Source organism: Chlamydotis macqueenii, chromosome 2 (genome assembly GCF_036417535.1).
Source record: "Chlamydotis macqueenii isolate bChlMac1 chromosome 2, bChlMac1.mat, whole genome shotgun sequence".
In the NCBI taxonomy this organism is placed as follows: Eukaryota; Metazoa; Chordata; class Aves; order Otidiformes; family Otididae; genus Chlamydotis; species Chlamydotis macqueenii.
In genome coordinates this window covers 141814842-141842229 of record NC_141557.1, presented here as the reverse complement: position 1 = coordinate 141842229, position 27388 = coordinate 141814842, and the positions used below count along the sequence as shown (strand labels likewise).

General features: G+C 42.7%; 1 protein-coding gene across 1 annotated transcript in view; it reads right to left on the bottom strand.

Moving 5' to 3' along the window:
- Positions 1 to 26985, bottom strand: part of GRHL2 (grainyhead like transcription factor 2) — a 69213-nt gene extending 42228 nt beyond the window's left edge. Inside the window, exons 1-6 of the mRNA XM_086742519.1 lie at positions 26689 to 26985; positions 13550 to 13739; positions 10503 to 10570; positions 8568 to 8952; positions 4445 to 4497; positions 1218 to 1374 (exon numbers count right to left, since the gene is read on the bottom strand). Of these exons, the coding sequence (XP_086598645.1) occupies positions 1218 to 1374; positions 4445 to 4497; positions 8568 to 8952; positions 10503 to 10570; positions 13550 to 13739; positions 26689 to 26708 (873 nt within the window). The 5' untranslated portion in view covers positions 26709 to 26985. The remainder of the gene's footprint in view (positions 1 to 1217; positions 1375 to 4444; positions 4498 to 8567; positions 8953 to 10502; positions 10571 to 13549; positions 13740 to 26688) is intronic.
- Positions 26986 to 27388: the final 403 nt, after the last annotated feature.

Genomic DNA, 27388 nt, shown 5'->3' with positions numbered 1-27388 from the left:
ATGGTTTCACAATCTTCTGTAAACTGTACTACCTCCAAAAGAAATAGTCTCATCTCTCCTTTACAATTTCCACCCTTCTGCTGCCACAGCTTCAAAACTCATATGGCTGTGAGGTGAACAAGACTTATGAAGACTGGTTGTCAGCAGACCAGTGAGCTCCTGACTCCTGTTTCAGTTGTACAAGTGCTAGAGCTGACACCACAAAGGGGGAAGGAATGAGTGGCTGACAGGGAGAGAGACTTTTCAGCAACAGAGAAGCCTTACATCAGCTTCAGCCAACAACGAAACACCAGCATCAGCCTCACGTCCTTAGGAAACCAGTCTAAAAATTAACTGCTATTCAGGTTTACAAATCATTGCCTCTCTTTAGGAAGAGTCTTTCTAAACTTCATGTATGGTAGAAACATATAGGTTGTTGTCTGCTTCACTGCTCACATTGATTTTCATTGGTTCCTTCGATTAAAGTCACAACATTTTTACAGTACTTCATTTATTTGGATGGAAACACTTTTGCAGCCTCATACATATGCAGCCCTTCCAGCTTCAGGGTGAAATTTGCAGGGCAGCAACTCTGTGGCTCATTGTCCATTCCAAGGTTACTGGGTTACGATTAGCTTACTCAAAGACATTATCAGGAAAATCAGGAAGGCCTGTTCACTAGGCAGATATTGCTGAATACCCAAGCTCCAGTTCTACCTGTAGAATCTAAGATGCAAATCATACATTTTGTCATACTTCTGAGTGATACCAAAGGAAAGCTCACACTTACATGATGTAAATGATTTCAAATTTATGTCACAAAGGATGGCTTCAACTTTTCACATTTTATTTGAAACGCAGTGGAAAGCAGCTGCTGAAGAGCAGGAGTGAAGGTGAACTTAACGCAATAGATGTAGCAATTTCTGATTTTTTTTTCTTTAATCATGGCAATGATAAGTTCACCAATGTCAAGTGCAATATCTGCAATTTGCATCGTGCCAAACCATAAGCTGAGGAAGATATGTATATCATTAACTCATAAGATCACACTTTGAGAAAACCGGACCCCAAAATATTTGAGACCAACATCAATATTACTCTCCCATCTCTACATTAAGCATAAGAGTAAGCTTGCTCTGTCCTCTCCCTCAAGACAAAAAATAATTACAAACCAACCAGCCACCACTATGTTTATCTGCACAGGTCCATCTCCATCTAGGAAAGAAATTGGACTGTACCCTGACTTTGCTGATGGGATGCCGGAAACATTTGTTGTCACCCGTCTCGCTCAGGGTGATGGCGTAGAATTGTCCTTTGTTCAAGTAGGTCATCGGCCCCTCCCCTTGCTTTTGACGCAGGGATTTGGTAGCTTCTAACGTATACTGAAAAGTGCTGCTGAAAAGACAGGAAACAAACACCAAAAAATCCATATCACTTTCTCCTTTTCTCTTTGTCCCCTTTTATTACATATTTCATGTATTTTATAAGCAAGGCATAAGAAGCTAATAATAAAATTCCAGGAAAGGTTACACAGGTATCTAAAAATGCAATTTTCTTTTTTGAAGTTCCTTAGATCTATCAATCAAATGTAAAACTATCTGGACTGTAAGTCTCTTGGATCAAAGACTGCATCTTTACTTTCTCTGAAAAGAACAATAATAAAGTACAAGACTATGTGCCCCACAGTGAGAGTGTGAAATACCAGGAGAGAATTCAGAATGATTTGCAGGAAATCAGCTACCTCCACAGACATTTAAACTTAGAAGTGTCACAGAAATTAAAACAAAACAAAACAAAATAAACACAAAAACCCCCAGAATAAAATTTGGTGCAAAAGATGGGCATGGAGAATAGAAAATCCAATTGCTACTTTCAGCACCAGCACAGGGCAGAGAAGAAATTCAACCAGAAGGGACAGTACGTTCATTTGTTCAAAGACAACATGCAACGAAGGTTTTTACAAGCCTTCTTTTCAAAATTAATCAGACAGAACAAAGTACCTATATTTAGTTGTATCTGCAATCAAGTAAACTCCCTTATAAAAAGACAAAAATTAGAGAAAAAGAGTTTGCTCTTGTGTTAGAAGTCAGATTTTAGAAAAGATCCTCCTTCACAGGAGAACTTTCTTTCCACCTTTAAAGCTAAGTTAAAGCTCCATTAACTAGTGAACTGTTAGCTGAACACAATTCTCACAGAGCCTCTTCCAGCTGCCTCCTCCAATAACAGGCTTGAACAATAATCCAATAAAAATGATGCTTGCAGCTCCTCACATTCTCTTAAATGGAAGATAATGTTAACCTTGCAGAATAAATCTTTTCTTCAAACTGCATTTGATCACCACAGGAAGCCTAATGCAAGGAGTCACTTGCAGGATGTCCTCACAAATTGGAGATATGGAGGAAATATTTTTCACAAAGGTCCTAATTCAGCAAAGTATTTAAGTAGTGCTGGAGTAGAACCAAAAGTTATTTTGGACCAACTGGTCCAAAATAACAGTGTATCCTTAACTTTCTCATTCAAGCAAATACTCTGAATCATCACAACACTGCCATAGCAATATGGAAATAAGGGGAGGAAAAAAAACATTTTTAAGTGCAATGAAAAACTGCAGCAGTCAGTCTGTCCTGTGCGCAAGGGGAATAGAGGCTCTGTCAACAATGGCAAGCAGTAGGGCCTCATCTGAGCAGACTGGAAGCGCAGAACACTGGTGTTGCAGACCCAACATCCATCCGGCTCCATATGCTTGTCCTGTGGATTGACTGTCCATTAGCGGAGGGGGCACATCCTCTGATTTAGCGTCACACAGGGACTGCAGGTTGCATGCTGCAAGACTGCTGCACAACACGTACCAAAGCATGGTGAGTGCCCTGGGAAATGCTGCTCAAAACCTCCCACCAGACAGAAGGCCTAATGAGGATGTGTGCTAAGAAGGGCTTAAGATGAACCAAAGTCAGACACACAGTATCTCAACAGACCTGCCTACAGTCTGCTACGGTCTGGTCTTCTGTTTCCTGGCATTCTGTATGTTTCAGAAAGACGTCAAAAAATGTAAATCCCAGACACACTGCACCTGGCCAATTTTGCAGTCTCTGTGTGGTACCACTTGGGAATTTTCTTCTTGTTCCCAGCTGGCAATCAAAGTGTGCCCTATAGCAGGAGGATTACTATTACCCTTAAAACTCATCGCAGTCACTCAAATTATTATAATACTGAATCCTGAATCTCACCATGAGTCTTAACTAAAGCCCCTTGTAGTCATTAAGGGATCTTCTATCAGGCTTCCAATTACTTTCATATCCACCACTTCATTTTTTCAATCTGAAGTTTTCATTTCTGAGCACCTATCACTTCCAGGTAACTCCCAGGAAAGACGCATTTCATTTTTATTAATGCGCATTTGGAGTTTTCATTCTGGGCCACAGCATGGAAGTCTTAATATCTGAGAATTTATAACAATACCAGTGCTTCAGGATTCAATTTTATAAATATCCAGTGTACTAAGTGAGCATCTTTGCTAAATATCTGTTTCATATGTACTGCCTATATATAATGACTCAGTTCTGAGCTCACTGCAGTTAATGATTGCTTTAATATTCTCAGAAAAAAGATCAAGCTGTAACGAACCTCCACTACAGAAGCAGTCATATGCCTACTCCAGGAAAAATATGTAGGCATGTTCCTGTTTCTAAAGTGAGAGTAATCTCTCAGATATAAACAGAACTATTCAGAAGCATGAAATGAAGCATCAGCTTATAAACTTTAATTAATAAATACTGTGGTCAGTAAAGTGGCTCTGCAGTGTTTGTCCATTCTATGCATGCATTTTTCTGTGCTTAGAGAGGACATTATTCCTTTCAAATGTAAATTTTTGAAACTTCTCAAAAAGTTTTTTTGAATTCTTAGGTTTTTTTACATGGTTTGTAATAGATACTTCATTTACATTATTTCATAGGTAAACATGAAGTACCACAACAAGCAGTGTAAAAAGGCAGAGGCTTTCCCAAAAAAACCTACTAGGAGTAACTAGAAAAAAAATAAAAGGGAAAAATAAAGATGGGAATTCCATATGGTTGGTGGAGCCAGTTCAACCATCCTGGACACATGACTTGTGCATCCTGCCATCCTGAAAGGTGGGGAAGATTTTCCATGACCTGGCTGTCAAAGCTGTGCCCTGTTAGCTGGGGGGCCTCTCTTAACAATTGTAATTTCGCACATCTCCAAGGGGCTTCAGGGGAGTTACTAACTTAAAACAATGCTGAGGGAAGATAACAGCTGAAGATATAAACTGGTGAGACATGAAAGCTAACGTGCACAAGAGAAGGGGAGAATGATGCTCCGCAGTGCAAAAGGAGCCCTGCAGGTGTCTCAGGGTGATGAGAGGAAGGGTGGGAAGTGGACGCAGGCAGCCTCTCCTCGATACTTCCTACGTGATACCAGTCAACACATTTCAAAGCTTATGTCATACCTTGTTTGTTCGTAAATATATTCTTCAGCCCCCACTGACACACTGCGATACTTCTGAAAAATAAAAACAGCAAATAAATATTGTTTGATACAATCAAAATGCAAATACCAACAAAAGTAAAATTATGTTTAAGGATCCCTCAGAAGAAACCAACAACTATTTAAAACTCAAAATCTCTAAAATCTGGTGTGGACCCTACATGGTCTTTACACTAGAACTGTCAGAGAAAAATCATCTATGCCAAGTTTTTTAGAGGTTTTTCATAACCTAACTGCTACAGGAATGTAGCTGAAAAACATCTTCTGCCTTATTAAACTCCTTGCCTACTGTGATGGTTTAGCCCGAGGTACCACACAGTTTCTTGCTCACTCTCCCGCTCCCCAGCAGGAATGGGGGAGAGAATTAAGAAGAAAGGAAAACTCGTGGGTTGAGATGAAAACAGTTTACAAAAATAGCAAAGGAAAACTACAATAATAACAGAATATAAGGATATTAAAATATACAAAATGAACAATGCATGTTTTCTCACCACCCGATGTCTCAATGACCGATACAGCCCGTCCCAAGCAGCAATCACAGAAATTAAACCGAGCAGCAAGCAAAGGAGCGAAAAGGCAGCCAGCAAGGTAGAGAGAACAATGCCAGCAAACGAGAGAGTGATGGATGCCAGGAAGGCAGATACCCGCCCTGGTCAACTCCCACTTATATACTGAGCATGACGTTTATGGCATGGAATACTCTCTTTGGCCAGTTTGGGTCAATTCTTGTCTGTCTTTCTCCCAGCTTCCTGCATCTGCACGTTAGCAAGACTTGGAAAGCTGGACAGAGTCCTTGGTCTCATTAACAACAACTCATATCATCAGGGTGTTTTATCAACATTCTTCACACACAGAATCCAAAACAAACCAGCTACTGAGAAGAAAATTAACTCCATCCCTGCCAAAACCAGGACACACACATATTAATATATTCTAAAACAAGCCTGTAAAAATGTACCCCATCTCAAAGATAAGTAGATTTTCAAATAAAATCATAGTTCTTCCAGAGACTTCACTTCTTGTTTTGTTTTGCTTTATTAAAAATGTATGTGTGATCAGCTGTTCTTAAGGCCTACAATGAAATGCTGACAAAATTTAGGTTGCTACACTGTCCATTTTGAATAGGAGTGGTGACGCAGGCTAATAAAATATTTACCTTCAGTATAAGATTGTGTGAGTGAAACGCACACTTTACCAGATGAAAGGAGACCTACAGTCACTCTTTAAAAAACAAAAACACATCTATAATAAAAAAAATACACCAAGAAGTGGAATTCTGAAAATATGAAATCTTTTTGCACAGACTAAGAAAGGATTTTTACTGTCTTCCTGAGCAAATGAGTCTGTTTATACTCTCCTATGTACACCTTGCTGCTTCTTCTTGGCTTGCCTTTTGCCTGAAACATGTTTCTGCTGATGTCTCTCTGATTCAGTGACAGATCATTATATTTAATCTCCAGAATTTATTTTTGATTGTCAGTTAGCAATTAAAAGCTGGTTTGTTTCCAGAAGTGTCAATTCAGGTAATTTTGAAAACAGTTTTTATTTTTACCTTATGCATAAGTGTGCCACAACAAAGATCCAGTCAGACACTAGTTAAGTGCAAAGGTATTATGTACTGGTTAGGAATATTTCCTGAGATCAAAAGTCAAGGATCCATGAGTAGTAGAATAGATAAGCTAAACACTCTAAGAAATTGAACATCTGAGGTGTATTACAATGAACATGGTCCCATATTAACATGCCAGTCACATTTTACACGAAGGCTAAAGGTTGACATGGTCAAAAACATTCAATTTACTTAACTATCCTCAAAAATTTTGCCTATACTATAAAGGACTAATAAATTAATCACAGTTAAACAAGAATATGAAAGAGACAAGAAAGGTATATTTATATAATTGTTAAAATTGTATTCAAAGAACATAGCAAGTGATTGACTGAAGTGTCCACTACCACAGGGATCTACAAAAACTCAGCAGTTCTTCAGTATAACAGAACTAAGTAACTCAAATATTTTTAAACAATTTCTAAATCTGTATTCATAATGTGTTTAAAAATTTAGCATGTGTTACAGAAAATCTACTGCAGCCAAACCCAGCCATTCTCACCAAATGAATAGGAAAAATAGTAAGAACAACTGTATTCCTACTTTAAACACTGATTTGGCATAAGTTTCTCTTTTGGTATGTTTTGACATTTTACCTTATGCTCTCCTCACACCTGCTTCATACAGCTGTCTCTACACAACAGCACGTGGCTGGAGAAGCAATAAGAGCACTGCAGGGCCGAAGCACATCCTGGGATTCGGGTAGTTGAGAAAAAATGAAGGAACACGCTAAGTGTTGTTGAGTGAGGCTGCAGCAGGGTGGGAAAGCTCTTCCTGCTCCCATGCATGAGTGTCTGGGGCTGGAAGGCCACTAATGGTGGCACACACCTCACCTAACAGCTACAGATAGAGACCTAGTTAAGGTTAGTTGTTCTATCTCCCTGTACAGTTAATAGGAGAGGTGAAGATGGAGAGAAGTGAGTGCGCCTGGCAAACCATTCCACCCGCTTTCGGCAATCAGATTTGAACTGCTTCCTTCTCCACAGGTTGTAGAGAAAGTCTAGATGACAAAGTGTCATACCCTGTTATTAACCAATTATTTTTAAAAACATGTAACAAAATATTACCATTGTAACAAAATTACCATAACATGTTAGGGATGCAAGGCCAACGTATAGATGCAAATTCCCCTTTTACTTCCAAGTTAAACAACTTCACACACTCAGCAGCCCTTTGCACAGTGCAGACTGGCTGACTGGATGGCTCTCAGCACCGTGTCTCAGAACAAAACAGCGTAATGGAATCACTCAGCTACAGCACCCCAGGGAAAGCCATGGGTACAGTACCACTGGACTCCCATAAAAAGCCATTTACTAGTAACAATGAAAAATAGCTGAAATAATGTGATTTGATAATGCAGAGCACTGTTTCTAATCCAAGATTTGATCTTACTAATTTTTCAATGGCAAGCTAGATTTCTTCCTTACTTATTCATTTAGTTGACCTAAACGTGTTCTACACCTGAAAATGGATTTCACCTCCAGACGTCCTGATCTATGATGCTTGTGTGGAGGCAATTTACTTTTCTATAATACACATACACAAACACACATTATATTTCTTATATATTCGGTCAGAGTAAGTGAGCCTTGAAGTAGCTTGCCTTGTACTTTTGTCACATTTACAATTTCATAGAGCTGGAGGAGAAATATTCCAAGGAGAGTTTTACCACCTAATATCTCTAATTATTTGCAGAGGTACTGTCAGCTTTAAATAATCTTTACCTTTCTACATTTCTGGCTTCTTTGCACTATTCCGCAGCAGGCAAAAGCAGCCAGAGAGTACTCACTATCTTAAAGCTGACTGTATAATAACTTTGCCTTAGCATAACTGTAAAATAGTCACAAGGTAGCTCCTTATCTCTCTTCTCCTCCTCATTCCCCTATATATACATGCACTGTGTCTCTCCCTGCCTGTTAACTTCTCCATTCTCCTCTAGTCACCTAATTCTACTACTTCTTCTCACTTGCCCATGTTGCAGAGTAGAGCCTAATACAACAGACAGCTTCTGAATAAATTACTTGGGTTCATCGAGCAGCAGAAGCTGACACTGCTCATTTGCACTTCTAGAACACTAAGAATTTCCCAGTTACAAAGTGGCTGCTATTTCTTACTGTTACAAACAGGTCTGAAGGCAGATCTTGTTAACAGAAAACAGATCTTCTTTCATAATGGCAACTATCCTCTACTTGACACAATATTCCAGAAGATAAAAGATGTCATCTATTATTCTCAGTTTCCAATAAACAACTTTCAAACTGTCTTCTGAAGCACCTCATGATGCTCCCCTACGATCAGAGCACAGACTGACAGGAACACAGCAAGAAGCAGAGGTGAATTTGTTGAAACAAGCATCACTGTTCAGCTCTTGCAGACAGCTCAAATCTCCTTATCTTGTTTACAAGCTCAAATCTCCTTATCTTGTTTACAGCTTTTTATTGAGTTCTTAGATGCTAATTTGAGGTGAAAAACTTACTTCTGTTCCTCCGTCTTTGAAGGTGTCACTGTATGTACTGTCTGGAGTACTGCGCTGGTCATCTTTGAGATAATTTGTGTGGGGAGCAATGTTGGACACTTCATAAGGTTCAAAGATAACCCCTCGGTGCTCCTCATTTTCTCCTCTTGCATAGTGTGCTTGTGGGGTCATAAAAACAGGGGTGAACTCCTCTGCTTTAACCACAGTCACTCCAGTCCCTGTGATGGGTGTTGAGCTCCCAGACACATTTGTGTTGTATTCCCTTTTGGATGACTCCAAAGGATCTTGGTTCAAGGAAAGGTTAACTGGCACTGTCTTCAGGACTTGCACGCGGTTCTCTCCTCCACTTAAATTACTCTGAGCTTCCGTAGTGTTAAGACAATTTCTGTGAGACAAAACCAAAATATGTTATGAACTGTCCTGACACAGGAAAGCTCCTTAAATAGCTTGATGTTCTTAGATGTTAGGGAAGGAGATCTTTCAACTCAATAAGCCATTGCCATAAGAAGTAGTACATTAACAAGTACTAGGCAAAAGACATTGTGAGGCAAGCAGAGAGGTCCAGAGCTCTTTAACAGCTGGGGAAAGATAATACATTTGATTTGACCTATAATCGGTATGACTTGTTACAATAAATTCTGGGTATCCAGGATTGCTTTTGCCTTGGCTTATAATTTGGTAAATTGATTTTGCATGCAATGCAACAGCCTTTAGGCACAAAATAAGCATAAGGAGCAAGGCAAGGGATAGATTACTCACAATAGATAATTTGCATGTGAAATAGGCAGAATATCAACAGCAAAATTCATATGCTGACGCATGCTCTTTCAGACTGTTGATAGGCCACTACTGTTCGTGTAACTCTGGTTCCAACGCTCTTCTGGAAGAGCAAGCCCAGGAATCCCATTGTATCAGAGTAGATCAGTAACTATACAGGTGCAAGGTAACCTCCAGCAGCATTCCCACATCTGCCCGCAGTTGCTGTTGAAAGCAATCTGATTGCTAATAGTAGTTGCACTGACATAAAATTGTTAACTTGTAAAACTTTTAGTAGGTGTAACACACTGATTTGTTTTCAACCCTGGAGATATGTTCTGACATTACAGTTCCTTTCTCATGGTTTTCCACCGAAGGCAAGTTTTGTCACACTCAACTTAGGAACTTCTTCAGCATTCACAGAAGAAAAACTGTCCCTCAAAGAAAGTTTAATATTCTGTTTTGAGACAGTGAATTTATACTACAAGCTATTTAAACTTTCACCTTGCACAGCTAGTAGAGACCATCTAAAGCTGTCCCAAATTAGCTGCATTGAAATAAACCTTGCGTAGCTTCTCTCTGCTATAATTTTACATTAATATGTCTTCCTGTATATAAACACTTAGTTCTTTCTATATAAATATACACACTCTCTTGTCCACAAGTCTTAATAAAGGCAAGAGTCAGCTTCCTCTGACTCTTCAAGTCACTTTTAGCCTACAGAGGAAGGTTGAAATCTGAAAGGACTGAGAAAAACATTTTGAGCAAATTATTAAGAGTTACTTTATTTGCTTCTAGGCAGACCCTAAGTTATGTTAAATAAAACTATATAAATCAGGTTACTGAGGCCAAACTACTCACTCTTTGCTCTAGAAGAAAATTGAAAGAAAAGCAGCCAATAGCCAACTGTCAATATAATCTGATTTTACAGCAGCAAAACAATGAAACAAACAAATCAGGAAACTTTCTGCTACTTTGCAAATTGTGTGTTTAATAATACTGTTCAATTTTTCTAATAAATTAAAAGAAAAAAAAGGAGTAAAGTTTGCTTCCCCAAAACAGTCTTCATTCTTTTATCTTTTGGAAGAAAACCATAAACCCTCAGGCTATCATAGTTCCTTCAGTTCACAACTGATCAACACTTAATAGCTGTGTGTACGATTTTGAATAATACTGTACCTTTTATCTTGGTCTTCTTGATTATCACTCACTTTGTTAACAGACAACAGCCTTTTATCTCTGGGAACCTGAGAACAACACCAGGCATGGGGTCAGGTAAATGCAACTGTCAGGTATTTGCAGCTTCAGACTGCTCTACTGCAACAACTAGAAAAATGTAACCAGATCAGTGTTGTCTAGTTCACAGGTGCAAGGAACTGTTTTTCTTTGGGAAACTGATTGTGAACAGAAAGATAATTTCCAAAGGGAAAAAATGTAGGGATTGTTTTATTTTCTAGTTCTTGGGCACACCAGTCTGGAGCAAAGCACTCTTCCATACATCCTTATCTTTGGAATATCAAGTTAGGTCAACCTATCTCAAAATCAAAGCTTTAATTTCCAAACACACACATTTTTCACTGAATAATAAGAGATGAGAAGGAAGACATGACATTTTGATGAGGTCTGCACGGAAACCCTTTTAGCTCAGAGGAAAAAAAAAGGGTTTTCAATTAAACTACAAGTGCCAGCTAAGTCCTCCTGTTACAAGAGCCGTCTGGAGGGTGCAGGACTTGTACCTAGGGGAAGTTTGTGGATCCTTTTCTAGCATGGGGACAGGTCAGGGCATGCTGTCCTGTCATCAGAGAGCACCGATTTCTGCTTTGCTAAGTGCACCGACAGCCATGAGAAGTAAAAATCCAGTCAAATCTGGCCCCTCAGACTCAGAATGGACATCAAGTGACTTAAAAGATTTATCTTACCAGATACCAGTTTCCTGACACCAGCATAGATATGAAATCACCAAGGGCAAATTGCTGCCATGACCGTATTTTTTTCTTGCTGAATCAGCAATACAGGAGCTAAAACTTCTAACCTATCTTTTACAAAATAAGGTACATCCACTCCATTACAGCAGTTAAATCAGGATTAAAGAGCTAGAATAGACTTAAGAACAGGCTAAAGGTGTGCCTTTTATCTTTTAATACTTTAAAGAAATATTAGGAAAATATCTGAATTTAGAGGAAAAACAATACTACAGTGCACTACAGTAGCAAGGTTAACATCAGCTATATCTACAAGACAGCAGCAGAGTCACAGAGTGCCAGCCAGAGCCTTTCCTTCTCTTAGGGACATCCTCTCTGCCTATTAAGCATTCTACTGGTGAAAAACCTCTTTCATATATTTTAGAAGTGAGATCCAAGCCACAGTTTGCACATGTTGATTCCCCTGTTAAGATCATACATTTATCCCTGAAGGAGGGTTTATGTTTAGGTAAATATCACTACAATATAAAGGAGAAGGAAAAAAAAAAACAACCCAGTTGAGTTCAAATAATTCCTACTGACTGGAAAAAGTAGTTCAAAAAAATCACCATGTCAGAACAAGTGAGCCAGATGATAAATAAGGGCAATTCAAGAGAGTCTGGTGCACTGGAAGTCCTCCTTTACACTTCCACATTACAGCACAGAGGTTTAAGTTAGGTTTTAAGTTCCTATTTGAGAGCATCAATAAGAGTTATCCTTTTCTCCCAGTTTAAGGCAGAAATAGTTATGATTGAATGCTGGAAATAGCTTTGAGATTAACACAGCTTAGTCCGTCTGAACCCCACGTATTTGCAACTGCCTGGAACAAGGAACAGATATGTCTCTTAGAATATAATTTTGAGAAGGAAAAGGGCTGTTCTCTGTTCTTATTTTTTAAAATTCAGGAGATTAATGAACTGCTACATACAAAGGTATTACTAAGACAGAAGCCAACAATCCAGATGCTTATACACATCCTGAATCTTACAAATCTGCATTAACTTCCCAGACTCTGGCACTGTGGTAACTTTGTCAAGTAAAGGATCTTTCTTCTTTCTCATTGAGAAAAGCTTTTCTCTACTGACAACACCACACAAAAGCAAGGAACATCTCTTGAAATACAATCAGTAAAGAAATTAGAACAATATTTAACCATGTATATGGCACCTTGCCTACAACCCCTTCTCCTGAACACTCATTTAATGATCATAGCAGAGACTAAAAAGAGCAGCCCATTCTCATTTATACTAATAAATACTAAAAGCAAAGGTTTTTAAATTTAAATTTCCAGTCTTGCCACTTCTTCACAAATTATGAGGGGAGCTGGCACTGCTCTGCTGGCTTTCACAGAAGATCATCTGTTCAATGCAGGCATAGGTGGATTCACAGGAGTAATGAGATAGTTTAAGTGAAATGAACAATTTCATACTTTAGTGCTTGGTAGGCAACACTGATTCCATTTGCAGAGTACAAAGCAAATGGAAATACAGGCAGAGTACAGTCAGGGTTTCAAAGTGAAATTTCTGCATTACACAGAGATGCATCCTGTAGGATGCAGAAATCTCGAACACAGCTCTACTTAAACACTACTGAATACACAAAAAATAAAGGTGGTATCAAAATGGCAGGTAAAGCCCTAGGCTTAGAACCTGACATAAACTGAAACTGTATGTCAGTGCTTCTCCTGTAAATTAACTTAGGTCGCTGTCTCTGTGTCAAGCTCCATTTCGGTCCTCCACCTTTCTATTTAGATTGCAAGCTCCCAGTGCAAGGGCTAGACCTCACTGTATGTTTTTACACAGCCCACTGTAATCATTATACAAATATAAATAACATGGGAAACTGTCAAATGAGAGATACTCCAGTTGAAGAGCAAACTAAAACACGTGTGGAATGAACCAGAGAAGCAGACAAATTACAGATGGACAAGGCCTCCTCTTCTCCAGTTTTTAAAGAATACTGCAAGTACTCCAGCACAAATCACAAGGGGGCTAATTCATCCAATGCTCTTGCAAGGGAAGAATGCCATGCTGAAGAAGAAATCATAGCTGCAAATTTGATATGGGAATGCTGTTTTTTCTCTCCAGACTAAAACAATCAAAACAGCCTCAGACAGGCTTCCTAAAATGGAAAGGGTGCTTAATGCAAGTATCAGAGAGAAAACAAGATGCAGTCACTTCTGTCTTTGAAAACTGGCTCTTTTGATGCCTCGTAGAGCAGTCCCCTGCTAGTGCAGCAGGGAGGAATAACAATGGAGTTACCTACTTTATAATAGTCATACAATAGGCCAAGAGCAGCAGCACTGTCCTCATCACCATTTATGCTCATCATAGCCTTGGTAGCTGCTGTTAGGGGATTCTCCAAATACGACTTCCAGGCTTCATCTTCGCTGGTGTAGGCTCGTCTGGTGTTGAATGAAGTGTCATTTGGCACTAAGGCCACAAGTCGCTTGTTACTGCATAGACAGGAAGAATAAAATTGTGATCCAGAAGGGATAATTTTATTCACAAGGCATGTTAAAGAACATCACATAGCTCAATGAAAGTGATACGATTATATCAAGCAAGCATTTCTTTATTAAACTTGATGACATAAATATTTATCAGTATTAAGTATCTTCAGTACTTAACAAAAAAATTAAAATGTGTGCAGATTCATATGTATTTTACTAATAGACAGATAAAGCTATCAAAATATTTTAAAACTATTTGGGGAAAAAAAAAAGGAAGTAACAATATAAGAACATTTTGCCCCAGTATTTTTGCTAGATTAGGGAAAAATACACTTAACTGAAATTGGTCACAATAAGATGACCTGAATGAAAAAAAAAAAAAAAAAAAAGAAAAAGTATCTAATACTAATTTAGTGTTCACCTAAACTGAGCATTTAATAACTGGGTACACCTTATAATTGAGCTATCCTCTGCTTTTGGAATGCAACTTGTCCATAATTTCAGAGAGGTTTTCTGTAACAGAGTATGAGCAATAGGTCCATTGCATGGAGCAGAATAAGTTAACATATGTGGTCTCAACTCACACTTTATCACTCACCACATCTAGTTACAGACCCATGGCAATACACAGAAGACCATTAGTAAGTGGGATTTGCAGCAGAGCAGTCTCCTCCAGCCTGAAAGTGGTACAAACTGACCAGTGCCTGTGTATATCACGAGAGAAGCTGCTGCGCCACAGCTATGGCTCTTATTTCTGGTATAATGGAAACATAAATGAAGATAACAGTACTTGCTTTTGTAAAATGGTGAGTAAACTTACAGATGAAAGAGTTATATAAAAAAAAAAAGTTGCATTCCTATTACACAGGATAGTAGGCAAACAGATTAGGCAGGGAAACAGTGGAGAGAGGAGTGTGCTGCTTAACGGGTGTTGCAAGAGCACTGTCAAGAATTGTGGTTCAGGTTACAAGGATCACAATGAAACTTTTAACACATTACACCTTAGAAATTTGAAAGCTGCAAAGATGGCAGAATAACTGAATATTCTGACTTAACTAGCAAAACTAGTAGTTATTCCCAGTGACCTTCATAAAACATTTCTTGCTATCTTCTACATAAAAACTGTTCATTATTCAGTCTCCTCTTTTTGCTCTCCCCTACCTGCAGCAGTGCCAGCTCCACAGACCTAACTCAACCAACTGCCACTGCTGCACAGAGACTGGCATTCAAACACTGCAGCCGAGCCTTTTATTTGATTCAGAAATAGGATTTGATAAGAGCACAACACAATTCACGCAGTAAGTGCTCTGGGAGGCCAGGAGCATGTCTTGCCTGGCCCCAAAACTGCAGTGACCAGCAGGATCAGGCTTCGCCTGGGGCTCCATCTCTGCCTGAGTGCAACCTGCAATGCGCCTGCTCCAGTGTTTAAGGAAGAGGAGGGGGATGGTGGAGATTATAATCTCTATGCTGCAAAGCACTGTTTAAAAGTTTCTTTATTTAATGAAAAACAAAATAATCTATCTGGTACACAGAGCACAGTTTTATGAGCTCTGTGGGGGAAGAGAGCATGTCATAGTTTTGTATCACAAAATACAGCCAACATTTACAGTTCAGATTATATTTTCCTTTCATCTGAAATATCTGGAGTTTTAGATGCTTCCTTTCTGAGGGTCGTTCTGCCTTGCCTTTTGCTGTCTACTTTGAAGATTTTTGTCCTTCTTGTTTCCACATATATATATGTGTTGTTACAGGTTTACTGCAGCAAGTGAAGCTGAAGCATAAATTAGGAACCCAAGGCAAAACAGAGAAAACTGCTAGGTCCACTTGCCTTTTCAATACCTTATTGTTAGCGACTCAAATCAGATTTGCAAGAGGTTTATGCCAGAGGTAGCTGGGGGCCTGTTCCCACCCTGGAGTAGCCAATTCTCCCTGGCTCAGACACAATTATTCCAGGCAAGGATTCTCCTTTCCTCAACAAAGCTCCCCTTCAGCTAAACCTGGGCTGTTTCACCGCATGGGCTGCTGCCCATTGCAACACACAAAATACCACTCGCTCTCCTTCCTGTAGCAATCTTCCCTTACAATCAATAACTGCCTTTTGTTACTCAGCGCACTCACAGCCATGCGATGGTCATAACTGATTTATGACCACTACAGGCAGACTGTGAGATGCCTTTTAAAAACACACCTTTTGAGAGTTGGGCTGTGCTTGTCTGCAGAAATGCTGGAGGGGAGGAGTCAATTTCTGCTGCTCTAACTTAGCAGAGACAATCTTAAAGCACTAAAGAGAGTGCTGTCTCTCAGAGGTGTTGTATATGATTGTGCTGGGGGGAAGATAAAGGGGCTAAATGTTCTAGGAACAGCCACTTGTAAGTAAACAGTTGGGATGGCTGGAAAGGCACAGGTGCATAGATCCACAGCCTCCCTAGAGCATGTTTTCTCTAAAACTCAGATTTTCATGTTTAAAAACTAAATATCCCTCTCCTCTGGCTTGAGAGATGGTTTGCAGCATAATCAACCGACACACTCATTGTGTTTACTCTGCAAACAGACTGAAACAATAGCACTAAGAAAAATAAAAAACTTCCTCATCACCCCCATCCCTGTAATCAGCTCTGCGGGTGGTTAATGGTCAGACCTAATTATCATGATTTAACATAGTCAATCATTTCAAAGATTATATCCAGAGCAGTCAGCCAAAACAACTGCATCTGCGTTAAGAAAACTTCTCTATTAATTAAGGTAGTTTGGATGGGAGGGAGGATTTCTCTTAAGAAATGAGGCTTGTGTGTGCACATGTATTCCTTTTCCGTGACTGTTGAACCTCCTGAACTACTTCAGCCACATGTGATAGAGGGGTAGCAAAGTCCTCAGTAACCAAAGGAGACAAATACTTTATTTTAATACATGCCAAGAAAACTCAACCTCCTGAGCAAGGATCCGCACAGGTAAGCTCCCCTGGTCCCATCAGGCACCTCTTCTATGCCGGGACATCCCCAGCAAGCAACTGCTTGGAGGAGAGTGACTCTGCTGGCACCTGGGCCACGGGGAAGACAAAGGGTGACACCTATGAGAAATGTAAGAGCGTTCCCGCTGGAGAGAGCTGCTCTGAACGCCCCACCTGTGAGAAGAGCCTCAGTTGGAGCCTGCAATTAGCAGCACATCCATGAATCTTATCAAAAGCTGCAAATCCATCAGTGACCACATTCACAGAGAACCACTCACTTAAGGAAGGAAGGTGAGCCAAGATTGCAAGTGGAAGACTCCCATTCAACCTGGCCAGCAATATCAGCAAATATCCACTGTAGCCCCAGGCACATCTTCTAAAACAGCCTGCCAAGGAGCAAAGAACAAGCCCAACCCTGAGCGTTGCCATTCCTCTCTCGGGCTAGCCCTCCATCCCTCTACACGGCAGTCAGGATGTGTGCTAACCAGCGCACAGCTAGGAGGGGCATGCCTGTACAAGCTGTAAGCACACCATTATCTCACCATGGAGATACAGCTTAACCATTGAGGATACTCCATGTCTAAAAAGCAGGTTTCCTTTCAAGCTATCATTTGAGCTCCCAATGAACACAAAATGTTTCAGTTGTTTTTAATGTAAAACAGTAGGAGGGGGTTATGTATCTTAATTTATAGGTGTGTGAGGATTAAAGGTATTTTCTGAGGACTAGTCTAGCTTAGGAGCTAGACTGCCCTGACATTTGAGTGCTTATGTCAAGACTAAACTTGAGACGGTCGTTATTTTGCAATTTTTTTTTTCCCCCACAACTGTTTAATAGAGATTTTCTTATTTACACCATTTTACATTATTTGTGTGCCTTCCTCTTAAGAAAATATATACATACATTTTCCAGATTTATACCAGTTACGATGATTTCTGCATCTGGTAAACTGATATTTAAAATTAAGATTATGGAATTCTATAAAACCCTATACAAGTGTAGTGTATAAATAGATATGTCCAAAACTGCGTTCACCTGATTTCATTTAAGTTACTGCAGTACAAGAGTAGAAGCTGGAGAGTTACATTGTACTTAATGTCAATAAATTAGCTGAATGGAAAGGGTTTGCCTTTCAAGCTCTTCAGATTAGAGATAATGAACTTTCAACAGCCAGCACTTGGGGCTACAAAATCCTACTACGAGGCAAATTCTCACCCAACTTCATGCAACTTGTGAATTAGCTTACACAGAATCAGAAATGTCCATTAACACATTCATGAACAACAGTGAAAGGTGGTAGCTTTGTGATTAGAGCGTGCTTTTAATTAACAAACAAGATTTCCCGCCTGCCAGTCTCTCTCTGCCCATTTTGATGGTCACAAGTTTTCTGTTGAATTTGCAAAGCTAATGCAGTCCTCAACCTCCTCGCTAAATTTGCCACTGAACATAAAGCAGACCAACACAGCCATGCTGCATCGAATACAGCTGCATCCTACTCTCCTCCATCATATGCTCAGCATTACATCTCGATCCAATTGGTGCTAGTGGGGAAGAAAGTCTCATCCTATCTGCCCCTCAATGTTTGCCTCGCCCAGGAAATTCACCTCTGAAACACAAAGCAGACTGTTAAAGTGCCAAGGTGAGCACCCAGCCCAGGCATTTCCTGGGGTTTTTTTTTTTTTCCTTGCTTTTTTGGACACTGCATTTGTTCCTTCAACAAACAAACAAACAAAATTTGTAAGAATCGAGGTGCTCTGGATATATCTCTGCAGACTTCTTTGCCTCCTCCTCATAATAGATCAGGGCTTCCCCCTCCCCATGCAGGGTAGGTGCCAGATAGGAATACAGCAAGCAGTGTGTGTGAGGCTGCAGGAGAATGGGAGGAATCCCTATTCCCAGGTTTCAGCCCAGGCCTGAGCCTGCCGGCTCTTATGCTTGTGAGACAGGAATGCCAAGCAAATCTGCGCACATCCTCTGCACATCCTCCCCCCCAGGAGAGGGGATGGGAGGCTTTGGTCCATACAGCACACAGAAATTTTAGCACCAAATGATGGAAAAAGACAAGACAGACTCATGTCATCCTGGGTCCCTATCCAGCATGTCCAGCCCCATAGGATATTTATCACAAGCTCCTTTTTTGTTGGATGATAAGAAAGTGCACAGGGCAACTATCTGCAACTGGGAAACCACAGGAGAAATATACACTCTAAAACAAGATGCTAGCCAAAGGGACTACTGTTTATTTTGCACGCAGACAAGCACCACACATCATGTTGCATTCCATGTTTCTGATCCCTTAATTGTCCAGATGAGAGACCTGGCCGAAGCACGCTGTGACTCAGTGTGCTATGGAAAGAGCACCTGCCTGCTTAATCTTTCCTTCAGTGCAAAGTAAGAAATGGGGAACTTCAAGAGCACCCACATTTCATTTGGTATGACAAAATGTATAGATCACACTCCAGCGACACCCAAGAGCTGGAAAAAGAGCTGAAGCTCCCACTTCAGTTTTGACATAGCTAAGGAGGGCAGAGTGTGATCACTTACAAGAGTTTCAGTAGCTCTAAAGCCCTCTGTAAATTTAGTTTACACTTACACAATTCCCAGTTCAGCTGTAAGGCTTCTATAAAACAAATTTAGAACAGATGTGCATACAATTTGTCTTACAACTGTAAGTTGTAAGACTGTAAGACTGATGTACATACATATGAATTCACAGGCACAAACTGAACTACTATGACTATAAGGCAGCTAAGGATAGATCCCACAGAAGCTGGACAAGTTAACAAATTTTAGATCCCAGACCGTAATTTTTGTCTGTGCTCATTATACAAAATATAAATCAAAACTAGTCCTAGTGCTTGAAACCATTTGTTTTAAAGATTCTAAGGTTAGCCCAAATTTACTATACATACTGCTTTGCCTAGAAACCAAATAAAATAATAATTTAAAAAAAAAACAAACAAAAAAAAACCCACAAAAAAAACAAAAAACCATGGGTGACTCACTGCAAGTTTTAATTTATTTTGTTAAAAATGAGTTTAAACTCCTCAGGATTTAGTGCCAAAAGTGTAATTAAAAAGTCAGCAACACTGTTGTTTCAATTAGATAATAGTGTTCCGTTAAAACTACAAGGGAGCATAAATGTTTAACGAACAGGAAAATTATGTTCCATGTGTCTTGGTATTTTGTCTTTCATAGCTGACAATCACATTGTTCCCAGAAGCATGAACAGGTCTCCAAAATGCACTCAGCCCAATCCAGTGAACATATAAATATACAAATGATTTGAGAGTGAAGGAAAATCAAAGCATTTAGACCACCAGGAAACCAAAAGATAAGATACCCTCTGGCCCAGCCAGCAGTCCGTACCAAGGAAAAAACTCCCATTTAAGAGGCTGAGTAATTTTGCTTACTAATGAACACAGGTTTGGGACTCTTGCAATTTTGGGACAATTATTCTTTTTGAGCACAAGACAAAGCTGAACAAGATTACACATGTTAAATGATTAAAAGAAATTATTTTACCTTTACTAAACATTCCAATAGGAAATAAAATATACTGAGAGCGGAAATAGCAAATGGTAAAACAGACTAGTTCAACAATTAGATGCCTACTAGAGGTTTTATTTGTTTTTACTCTGAACCAAAATAACTTGAGTATGTAACAGTGATTAAAAAGACTAAAACAAATAGGTGATTCATTAACATTGACAAAAAATTATAATTAAATATGCTGAAGTGGAAGTACAAAAAAGAAATCTGACACAAGGATTAAATATATACAGTAAATGCCTACTGAAGATAAGTTCAAGTAGGCAATCACTCACCCTCAGACAGGCTTTTTATACCTATGACTTCAGAGACTTTTTTGTTTCACTTTTAATTATTATTTCTACCAGACATTCTTTTGTTATTAGTGCACTGAGTAGCCTGTGGTTTGTTTTTTTTTTAAACTAAGCAGAAAACAGCCTTAAAAAAGGCAGGTTTCAGCATATTTGTAAAAAAACACTGGCATCTCAAAAAATGAGGATACTCTGGAGTTCAGGACATTACTGCAGCAGTTAACAGTTTATCAGAATTAGCCATTACTTAGCAGTTTCATCCCAGGCCATGCTCTGTTTTGCTAAGCCCACTTCCAGCACGCATAGCATCTAAGGTTGTTTTAGCTGACCTGAAGCAGCCAGCAGTAGGCTTTAAAATTCAAAACAGGTCATGACAAGGCTTCCCAGACCTGCTGCAGTTTAACGTGACCCTTGGCCCTGTGGCCCTTGTTCATTCATTGCTTCCCCGGAGTTAATGGAAATGGAATAGTTACTGCACTGATAGCACTGATTGCTGTTTTTTCAGAACACAAAATCTTTTACACAGTCAGAAGGAAAACGTGAATTCAACAACTGAGCAATCCTGGGAGTAAAGATTTTCCACAAATATTTTTAAAAAGCACACAAAGCCAAATTTGTACTTTAAAGAACTACTAAAATACAAAATTATGGAGGATGCCATTACCTCCCACTATTAGGAAAATTAACAAATCTACAGCTATACGTAATCTTCAAGGTTGGAGACATATTCTCAAGCTACAGGAATGTTGCAATATTTGACTTCTCCACAGTTCACATGCACTTAATATGGTTTCCTTGGTTAAGTATTTCATAGGCAACAGTTCTTTATGAAGTTAGTACTATCAAAGAATAAAACAGTGTCCTGGTATCCTAGTATGTCCAAAATAACTACTTATTTTCTTTTAATTAGCTACGACTGTCTCAATCACTGATTAAAAAGCTAATGAAGATTAATCCCAAGACGAATTCCTAGATCAGCATTTGAAAGCGCTTGTGTGTGTGTATATATACACAAAAAAAAAGAGGCAGCTTAATTGGCTGCTCAATAATCGTGGGAAAAAAAATATTTAAGGTAACCACCAATGGTCTGCACTGGATTAATATTTGTGAAAATATTTGACAACAAATGTCAACCGGTGTAATATAATTTCCCCTTCAGATGTCCCTTCCAGAACAAGAATGATGATGTCCCTGCTGACCTTCCACAGGAAAGAGGTTACGTGATCATTACAACCAAATAAGTGACCTGGGAAAGTCCCCTCTCTCCTGTTCTGCTTTGATCTTCAGTCTGGTCTCAAACTTCAGCACCAGAGGGACAGCAATGTTACAGGGAGATGTAACTATTTGATACTCTTACTCCTTTCAGTTAAGCTTATGGTTGCAAGTTCTAGGAGAGTCTGAACACTGATTTTTTCCACCTTCCTTGCACAGAGGTGGTTTTCTAGGGAACATCTGTGACAGCATGTCTGACATTTGGCAAGTGCAAGCACTAAACACCTCTAATTCCTTTTTTTCCATTCATTCCCAGATAAGTAACACTTTGGAAAATTCATCTCAATGGATGCCCTATCCACACACTAAGCAGTGGGGAGAAAAACAAACAAACAAAAAAACCCACTGAGTAGTCTGTCACCTTTTTGCCACTCAGCATCTGCTGGTGGGAAACATATTTGGCCCTCAAATAAAAAATTAAGAACAGTTCACAGAATCACATTGTAAACCATAAATGCCCTTTGTTGTTATAGTACTAGATGCTTCAGTTACATATTATGAAGGTAACATCTACATTTACACACCGAGGAAGAAGTAGGAAACCAGGGCAAAATTACTCTGTGAAGAGTCCAAGATCAGCTGCTGCCACAGACACTACCAAGCAGCAAGGTAGATGCGAACATGCCTCCACCGACACACGGGAGCAGGTCTGAACCCATTCCCACCTCTAGGCTCACTCTCCCCTCAGTTATCCACCCACAAGCACAGGCTCAGCTGCAGACCCAGGCTGCCCCAAGTCCTCCTTAATGTGGTCAGTTTGAGCATGCCCTACCCCCGTCTAGCTGGTGTCCTGAGTCACTCTTGCAATACTGGGGCTGCTGGGAGCCTGACCAGCCTGACTGACAGGCAGTCATGCAGCTGGCCAGCTAGCAAGAGAGCCACAGTGACCAGTACACTCAGGCTTGCTACGAAGCCTGCTCTTCATGCAACTGCAGTCCCAGCCCACATGGGACTCACAACTTTACACAACACCACGAGTGGCAGGGACACAACTGTGGCATTTACCAGGCAGGTCCCAAGTGTTTGCACAACTGCTGCTCCTCACTCACAGGAGCACTGGCAATCTCTCAAACTCTGTTAAGTCTCACAATTATTGAGGTCTCCAATTAGCTTCACTAACGCACTCGAGCCATTAATCTGGAGTTCTGTGGTGGCAATTGTTTTTCTGTATACTACAGCAAGAAAAACTTTTCAGCCTGTAAATGCAGAAGTGAACCCTGCAATCATCTTCACATCCTGCAAAGGGGATGCTCCCGCCTCCCTATGGCCTCTGTTCAATCCCAGGGTCCCCTCATGATGGCTCTGGGAACTGGATGGCAAGAGAAGCAGCTGCATGGGCCTCCAGAACGTTCATACGGAGGCAGGGACACACATTTCCTTCTGCAGAGGTTCTAGTTTGAGCAGTTCTGTCTTTAATACCTGCCATTACTTTGCACCTCCTCTGCAGAGGAAGAACCCAGACAGACAAAAAACGGATGTTAAAAATAACCTCCAAGAGGAGATCAGGCTGCTCTCAACTCAACACTCGCCTGAGCCAATTCGCTAGCTGCACAAATAGCTCTACTGACACAGCTGAGAGGGTGGAATGGAGGCAGGAACAAGTGGCCACAGCCTGCTGAAGTCGGTACTACCTCTGAAAAATGCATGTGAAATCATGCCTTATCTCTTCTGACCGATAGGAGTTTGTGGAAGCAAGCAGGCAAGACCCAGCTTAGGCACAAAGACTAAAGGGAAAGACAGGGAGATATGCACACTATCTTAAGGATAATCTCCAGTCTTCCAAACTCCTCAGCAGTTAGCATCAGAATCAAACGACTTGTTCTTTAGCATTTTCACCTGATTGTCCACCTTCCTCCCTTAAAACTGATGGTTCAGGTAGCACTACAGCACCCCTGTCCCTGCTTCTCCCTCCAAAGAGGGACACTGCAGGCAGCCCTGCAGAGCCGTTGTGCAGCAAGCAGGGTGTACCACCTCTCCAGAAAATCTGGAAAATCCGACTGAAGGATGAGACAGGAATGTATTTTTCCACACTTTCTATATCCCCTCAGCTGCTTAGTCCTCTACTTTACTGGTACAAACCCTGCAAAAACACATCCAATGACCTCGAAATAATGAGCTTCCCTCTCCAGTCTTGCCTGTAGGGAAGATCTGTTTTTAAGTAAAATAAAGGCCATGTGGAGGAGAATAATGTTGTACTCTCTGGATTAGGTTTTAATTGGATATAATTAGAGCCTAAAAAAAAAAAAAAACCCTCAAAAAACAACACCAAAAAAACCTTCCCATGCAAACTCCCTCCCACCAAATATCTCATTCCACCTGGTCATCTTTTCTGAAAACAAAAGTATTTGTCTTCTCACGTTACACCTGTGTACAGAGCAGTATGGGGATTTCTTTACTTTTTATTTCCTTTTCCAACTCTTACCTACCACCTATGAATTTTCTAAACACCTTACCCAGAAACAGATCACAGGCATACCTGCAACGGGGGAAGTGCTGTTACTTGAGGTTATGTGCTCTGCAGTGCTCTTACATTCCTCACAGTGGTAACGGCAGCAGCACTACACAGAGCAGGGGATGAAGGGCGCTAATGCTCCTGTCTCAGTAGCTTACACCTATGCCATACTGTTCCTGTTGGGAAGGAAGGATAGTCATGTAGCTCAGTAGCATCTTAGACCCAAAAGAGAACCACTTTTGCCCTCGTTTCTTACATGAGTTAGGTTTTCACTGCACTGTTCTTCTGTTTCAAAGATGACTGTGGTACAAAGTTGCACTGTCTCCCCTCTGCCTGTTTCTTTCCCGCTGCTGTTAACTGTGCTTGATCTGCTGCAGACTAGTTTCTGACCCTTTGCTGAAACTATTGGCGACTAGGCTCCGCCAGGGAGTAATTTATGGGCTCCTTTCACCTTCGTCCAGTTCTGGAACTGCCACTTGCTTTGGGATGCTCTCGATCACTGCTTCTTGTCAGCTCTCAGCTCTTTCGCAGTTAATCTGGTTCCCCTCCCAGCTCAATGACTGCTCTTTCAGCTGCTCCTCCCTGCCTCACCGGCATCCCTCAGGGCTCTGTCCTTATTCCCTTCCTTGCACTTAAATCATTTACTGCTCTTATCCGGCCACCTGAGGCATTAGTTCCCATCCCTGCTCAGATGAACTCCCAAACTCCACTTTGTTCCCAACTCCTACCACAATCAGTTTAATTTTATGTCAGTAACTACCTTTGCACTATCCCACTGTCAGCTGATGTTTGAAAAGGCAGGACTAAAATTATTGTCTTAATCTTTCTCCTCTGAACTGTCCCGTCTCTTCCCTATCAGGGAAGCCAACCCCGCTGTTTTCTTCTGTCGGATAATCTCTTTCTTTCACTCCTTGACAGGCAGGCTGTCACCAAGCCTCTCTCAGTCCGACGTCTCCAACATTAGGCTCCTCCCCTCCGCCTCCTTTGCCACAAAGGCTCCTGGGGATCTCAACAAGGGCTTCCATCTGAGCAGCACCAAGCGTACCCGAAATCACGCTCAAGACTGAGGTGCTCCAACCTGCACAAGAGCAGCACTAAAACAAAACTGCCCTCTCCCCCTTGGCCTGTGCAGTCTCCCGCCCTCCATCTTCCTTGTCCCGTTAGTCTGCCCAGCCGCCTGCTGCAGAAACACTAATAACCCGAGCGGGTAAAATGGCCTTCCCGCCTGGCTGCCTCACGGCGGCTCCTCAGCGCCGCACAGCAGCAGGCCGCCGCTGCCAGGCCCCGGCCCTCACGCCAAGCCGCCTGGCCGCCATCGCGGGAACCCAGACGTCACCTCTACCCCACGGCCGTACCGGGGAGGACGGGGAATAAAAACAACCTCTCGTTTGAGGCCGATCGGCGCCAAGCGTTGATGGAATCGGACACAAACTGGGGTGGCAGAAGAAGAGCGAGCCGCGGCCAGGGCGCCCAACGACAGCTCCCGGCGCCGCTCCCCGCCCCGGGACAGGCCGCGCTCCCGCCGAGCCCACCGCTGGCTCCGGCTCGGTCCTGCTGCGTGCCCCGGGGGCAAGGTGGGCTCCCCGCTTCACGGCCGCCCTGCCCCTGGCCTCACTCGCCTCGGGCAGGCAACTCCGCACGCCTCGCCGCCCCCGGGCCTGGCCGCCGCGGCCTGCGACCGCGCCGCCGTGTGCCCGCCCGGGCGGGAGAAGGGCTGCGGCGGGACCGGGCGGTTTCCTCCTCCGGCGCCGTTACTGGAAAAGTTACTTTTTAACCCCGGGCGGAGGCACCGGTCTCCCGGCAGCCGCGGTCCCGCCGGGAAAACAATGTCAGGGCGGCGGGGCTGAGGGCGCCGCACGCAGCGGCTGGGGCGGCCGAGGCTGGGCAGCAGTCAGGGCCCTTCCTCCCGCCGCCCCCGGGACGGGCCCGGGGCGCCGCCGGCCGCCTGCCCTGCCCGCCCGGCGTCGGCTGAGGCGAGGTGAGGAAGATGGCCGTGCCCGGCCCGGGATAAAAGCCCTTTGTTGCGCTAACACAAAAGCCAAGAAGCACTTTTCGTCCGGGGCCTTCGGCGGGCGGAGGCCGCTCTGCTCTTCTGGGGCGAGAAGAGCTCCCTACCGAAAAGCCGCCTCGACGTGAGGGGGGGGGGGGGGAAGGAAAAAAAAAAAACACACTACCACACTAAACTAAATGGAGAATTAAAAAAAGAAAGTAAGTCGCGAAGCCCCACATCCAGGTGGAAAGCGAGGTGGGGGGCGGCGAGCCGCAGCCTTGTCCTCGGGCGCTCCGGGAGTTGCTGTGCCGCCCGTTCTGGCGTCGCTTTACGGAGGAAGAGACGCCGTCCCGGCAGGTCCGCGTCCGCCAGCGGAGAGGGGCAAGCACCGCCAGGCGGGCGGCCCGCCGGCCCCGCGCGGCGGGAGCAGCGGCGTGCTGCGATCACTTACTTGTCCGTCTCTTGTGACATGTTTGATCCAATGAACTCTCTCCCCTTTTCCCGGTGCCTCCGTCTCCCTGGCGGAACTGGACTTTCAGGTCTGTGCAGGTGAAGGCGTGTGTGTGTGCGTGTGAACGCCCGGGACGGCAGAACCAGAGCTACTGGTAATTCTGCTTTCCTTCCCCCCCTCTCCCGGCTCCGCAGCCAAGGTAGGACAGGTAGAGCCCCCTCCCCCTCGCATGTGGGGAGCGGCGGGGCTGGGGCACCGGCTGGGCTCGGCGCGGAGAGCGGCCGGGCCGGGCGCGTACAGGTAACTTTCCCGAGCAGCGCTGGATTCTTTCACTAAAGGAGCGGGGCAGAGGGACGAGCCGCCAGCTGATTGGGCGGCGCGGCCCGGCAGGTGCGCTGCCATTGGAAGAGGCGCGCACAGGTAAGGGCTGCTGCCGAGCTCCAGGTAACGCGACGGCAGCCGCGGGGGCCGCCGATGCGGGGAAGGGAGGCAGGGGAGACCCGGCGCTCAGGCGGCGGGGCCAGACCACCGCCGGACCACCTCCCCCTTACCCCGCCGTGGACGGAGCGGGGCGGCGTAGGCGCGGTGCCGTCGGTGCCTCGCGCGGCGGCGGTTGGCCGGCCGCTGAGGCGCGGCGCGCGGCCGTTGGTACCTCGCGCGGCGGCGGTTGGCCGCTGAGGCGAGGCCCCCATCGTGTTGC